At 40.5% G+C, this 4,189-nt stretch overlaps 1 protein-coding gene across 1 annotated transcript; it reads right to left on the reverse strand.

The window, feature by feature from the left end:
- Nucleotides 1-570: 570 nt before the first annotated feature.
- On the reverse strand, nucleotides 571-1,482 carry LOC118738308. Its single transcript, XM_036469232.1, has one exon. It carries the CDS (start codon nucleotides 1,480-1,482, stop codon nucleotides 571-573), a length of 912 nt encoding a protein of 303 aa, XP_036325125.1.
- Between the last annotated feature and the right edge of the window lie 2,707 nt (nucleotides 1,483-4,189).

Genomic DNA, 4,189 nt, shown 5'->3' on the forward strand with positions numbered 1-4,189 from the left:
TTTAAAGAGCTCTATAAATTGACGTTTTCATACATTTTTCAATTTATAAACCTTTTATAAAGCCCTTTATTTTTTATGAAAAAGGCCAATAGTATTTATTGTACCTGAAACCTTTTACTTTTAATAACACTTAATGAAAAATGCATTTAATTTATAAATATTTATGTATTTATTATTGCTTTTAATTAATACACAAAAAATTTAACACTAATTTTATTTGGCAAATCTAAGGCTGTTAAATAAAAATGTGTAATATATTGAAAGTGTACTTAATCAAAAGTGTTTGTTACGAATAATAAATGACACAACTATTATGGTTAACGATACAAAATATTTTATTAACACGACTTGTAATTAAACAGGATTAATTGAAATACACGTGTTGGTTCTTACATTTCACTTAACGAAGTGACTGAAAGAAATTTTTATTATACAAGACAAGAACAAAGGTAACGAAAATTCATAAGAAAAGGAATACAGGATAATTAACATGTCAAACAACTAAAGCTAGGGTTGTATTTTCTAGTATCATCTCAAACATACTCCCCCGGTTTAAGCTGGAAGCTTTAACTAGGCGTCGTTTATCATCAATGGACATAGCTTGGATATGGATCTGCGATACGTGCCACTCGCAGTTTTAACCTCTACCACGCGTACTAAGCCGTCATTTCCAGGATAAAGCTGAGTAATGCGACTCAATTTCCATTTGCCAGGCTGTAGGTTTGCGTCCTTTAATATGACTACATCTCCAACCTTAAGGTTCGTTATTACCTTTTTCCATTTGGGCCTTTTGCGTAATTGAGTCAAATAATCATCAGACCATTTGCGCCAAAAACCCCTTACGAGTGTTTGCATATAACGCCACCGGTTTAGAGCCGATACTGATTCGCCTTCATCCGGAAGACATTTCATGGAACGCATGATTAAGAAGTGCGCCGGTGTTAAAGGGTCCATATCGCCTTCAAATCGTTGACATAATGGCCGAGAATTCGCACAGGCCTCTATTTGACACAATACTGTTGAGAGCTCTTCGAAGGTTAACGAAGTTACGCCCATCACGCGACGAAGATGGAATTTGACAGTTTTGACGCCAGCCTCCCATAATCCCCCAAAATGAGGAGCATGAGGAGGCGAGAAATGCCAAGATATACCAAGGGTCGATGACTCATTTACAACGGCTCGCCTATAATCTTCTGTATTGTGTAAATTAGATATACTCCGTAGATATGCATTTGCACCAACAAAATTGAGGCCGTTGTCGTTGAAAATGTTGCGACAGACACCTCGACGTGACACGAATCTCCGTAGTGTGGCAATAAATGCTTCAGTGGACAATTCGGTCACTGCTTCGAGATGCAGAGCCTTCGTTGACATGCAAACAAATAGCGCAATATAGGCCTTATGCATTTTAGCACCGCGTCCCTTCCATGTCCGAATTGTTATAGGACCGCAGTAATCTATACTTGTGTCGGCGAACGGCATACTCGGTTGAACTCTCGACGGTGGCAATTGACCCATCTGCTGCTCATAACTTAGACTTCTATACCGCATACAAACGGGACAGCTGTATATGCATCGATGTACACCTCTACTGCAACCGATTATGTAATATGTTAATGAGGCTAAATTAATCGTTTGGCGAAGACCAGAATGCATATTCCGTATGTGTATCCACCTAATTAGTATCTTACTAAAATGATGATCGTAATGAAGAATCGGGGGGTACGCTTGATCGTAGGTAATCCTTGCTGCAGATAGTCTGCCGTTAATTCGAACAATGCCCTTTTCGTCGAGAAATGCATCCAACCCTACTACTACTACTTCGTTTGTGAAGAGGACGTCCTCGTTCCAGATTTTTAATGTCTGCTTCAAACATCGAATGCCGCGCAAGTCGTATAACTACTGATCTAGCCTCGCCGAATTAGTCGATGGAAATTGGAGAATCTAGACAAATACTCTGCATAAAAATCTTCTGTTGTGACGGTTGGCACTGTTTGGAATCGTCCACGTATTTAGTTTCGATTGCTGCAAAAACTCAGGACCACCCCACCATAATTTAGGCTTCAGCAGATCCTTGGGACTTACTCCTCTCGTTATATAGTCGGCAGGATTGAGCGCAGTGGGAATATAATTCCAACAAGAGGCGGGAAGTAAGCTTACAATTTGTGAAATACGGTTGTCGACAAATACGTTTCTTTGGCGAGGGTACCCTTTTATCCAATAAAGTACCGCCGTAGAGTCCGACCAACCGAAATACTTTATATTAAAAAGAGCTATTGACTGGCTTACCCTTTCAACTAATTGAGCGACTAAAAGCGCCGCACATAATTCTAAACGTGGAATACTTAGCATGGCCTTAGAAGGAGCTATACGGGTTTTACTTGCGACGAGTGAAATATGAATGTTGTCCTGATTGTCTATAACACGCATATATACCACGGCATCATAATCCAATTTCGATGAGTCAGCAAATACATGTAATTCTACTTTGGAATCCTCTACGAGCTGCATCCATTGGCATATGGAAACTTCAGAGAGGTCGTCGGAGCCATTACGAAAGGCATTCCAGTTGGCACGCAAACCTTGCGGTATCGGATCGTCCCACCCAATACCCGTGGACCACTGCCTAATGCTGACGAAAGTGCTCCTCGATAAGACTTTCCGCACTCTCCCTTGATACCTTGCCATCAATAAGGCTTTCTTGTTCCCAAAAGCTTCTCACGAGGCTATCAAGGTCAGCAAAAGACGCTTGCATTACACTTATATCAGTTGGACAATCAATAGTAGGTGTCTTTCCTGCTATAACCCAGCCGAATAGTGTATTTTTGGCAACTAGCTTCTGTGATGGATGTGTTATTTGGCCATCGATAAATACTTGAAAAACTACGTCGACACCAAGCAATACTTCAATGGGGCCAGGTTGGTCGTAGTGCCGATCCGCTAGGATGAGGTTTCTGAAAAATGTTGTATTAGAACTTGGCAACTTAGTTTGAGGCATTTCCCCTGTAAGTGTTGGCACGATATATGTGGAAGTTGAAATACGAGTATCGCTTGCCGCGTAAATATTCAGCATGACCTTGCCTCTAGTCATCATGCATTTGGTAGGTTGACCGATCCCGCTTATAGAAATTTTTATCAACGTTGATTGGGAACCGGAGTCTAACAACGCACGACAGGGCTGTAGAACATTTTGGTTGTCTTCTACCATTATTATTGCTGTTGGTAGAATACTAATATTTGCAACCGGCCGTGTACAAGAATAAACGGAGATCGTGTTTACCGGTGATTTATTTTCATGTAATAATGTGTTGTGTCTGCCCTTGCACATCCTGCAATTTGAAAATTTGCACTCGGTCAAGCTATGCTTTGTACGCAGGCAGTTTGGACATATACCGTTTGTCCGTACAAAGTCATGTCTCAATGTCACCGACAGTTCTTTGAATGCTGGGCATTGATAAAGAGAGTGACCTTGTTTGCACTTGAGACACGATGGAATTGAAACGGCCAGTATGCGGGGCTAAGGATTTTTGCGATGCTCTTGTACTATCTTCAATTTTCTCTTTTTCATTTATACGCTCATTCAAAAATGTTAGAAACTGTTGAAAAGTTGGTTCTTCTATTTTACGCGTTTCTCTTGACCATGCAAGCTTGGAGTCATTATCCACCTTTTTCAATAAATGATACAGCAGTAGCCTCGACCATGACTGCACCGGCTTTAAAACATGCAGGGCGTTGTATTTTTCATTTGTTGTGAAGTAAAATTGCTTTAGATCACTGAGGCTGCCTGTTTTCATAGGAGATTGCTCAAATAGTTTTTGCAAGTGAGCATCTACAATGAGATAAGTTTTGTTGTAGCGATCACACAATAAAGTCCATGCTGTCTCAAAATTTTCATCACTTGGTGGAAGGTGTTTAATGATCGATAACGCTTCGCCTTTCAATCGACCTTGGAGATATTCCATTTTCTCTATGCCCGCTAGATCTTTTCGACCTTTTATGATCGCGGCAAATAAATCTCGAAAACGGATCCAATCCTCAAACGCTCCACTGAAGTTAGGTATTGCTAGCTCCGGCAATAATGATTTTGTGACTGTACGATTTATGGTTATATCTCGTTGCGCCGTTGATGTTGCTAATTTTTCTAATATATTATGCAGGGTATCTTGGCTATTCGCCAGACTTTCTAGCG

Source organism: Rhagoletis pomonella, unplaced genomic scaffold, assembly GCF_013731165.1.
Source record: "Rhagoletis pomonella isolate Grant_MI unplaced genomic scaffold, Rhpom_1.0 Rhpom_scaffold_00004, whole genome shotgun sequence".
Classification (NCBI taxonomy): domain Eukaryota; kingdom Metazoa; phylum Arthropoda; class Insecta; order Diptera; family Tephritidae; genus Rhagoletis; species Rhagoletis pomonella.

Bases quoted from the DNA above. Each gene is read 5' to 3' on its own strand.
- LOC118738308 (XM_036469232.1), bottom strand. From the start codon at position 1,482: ATGCCGTTCGCCGACACAAGTATAGATTACTGCGGTCCTATAACAATT.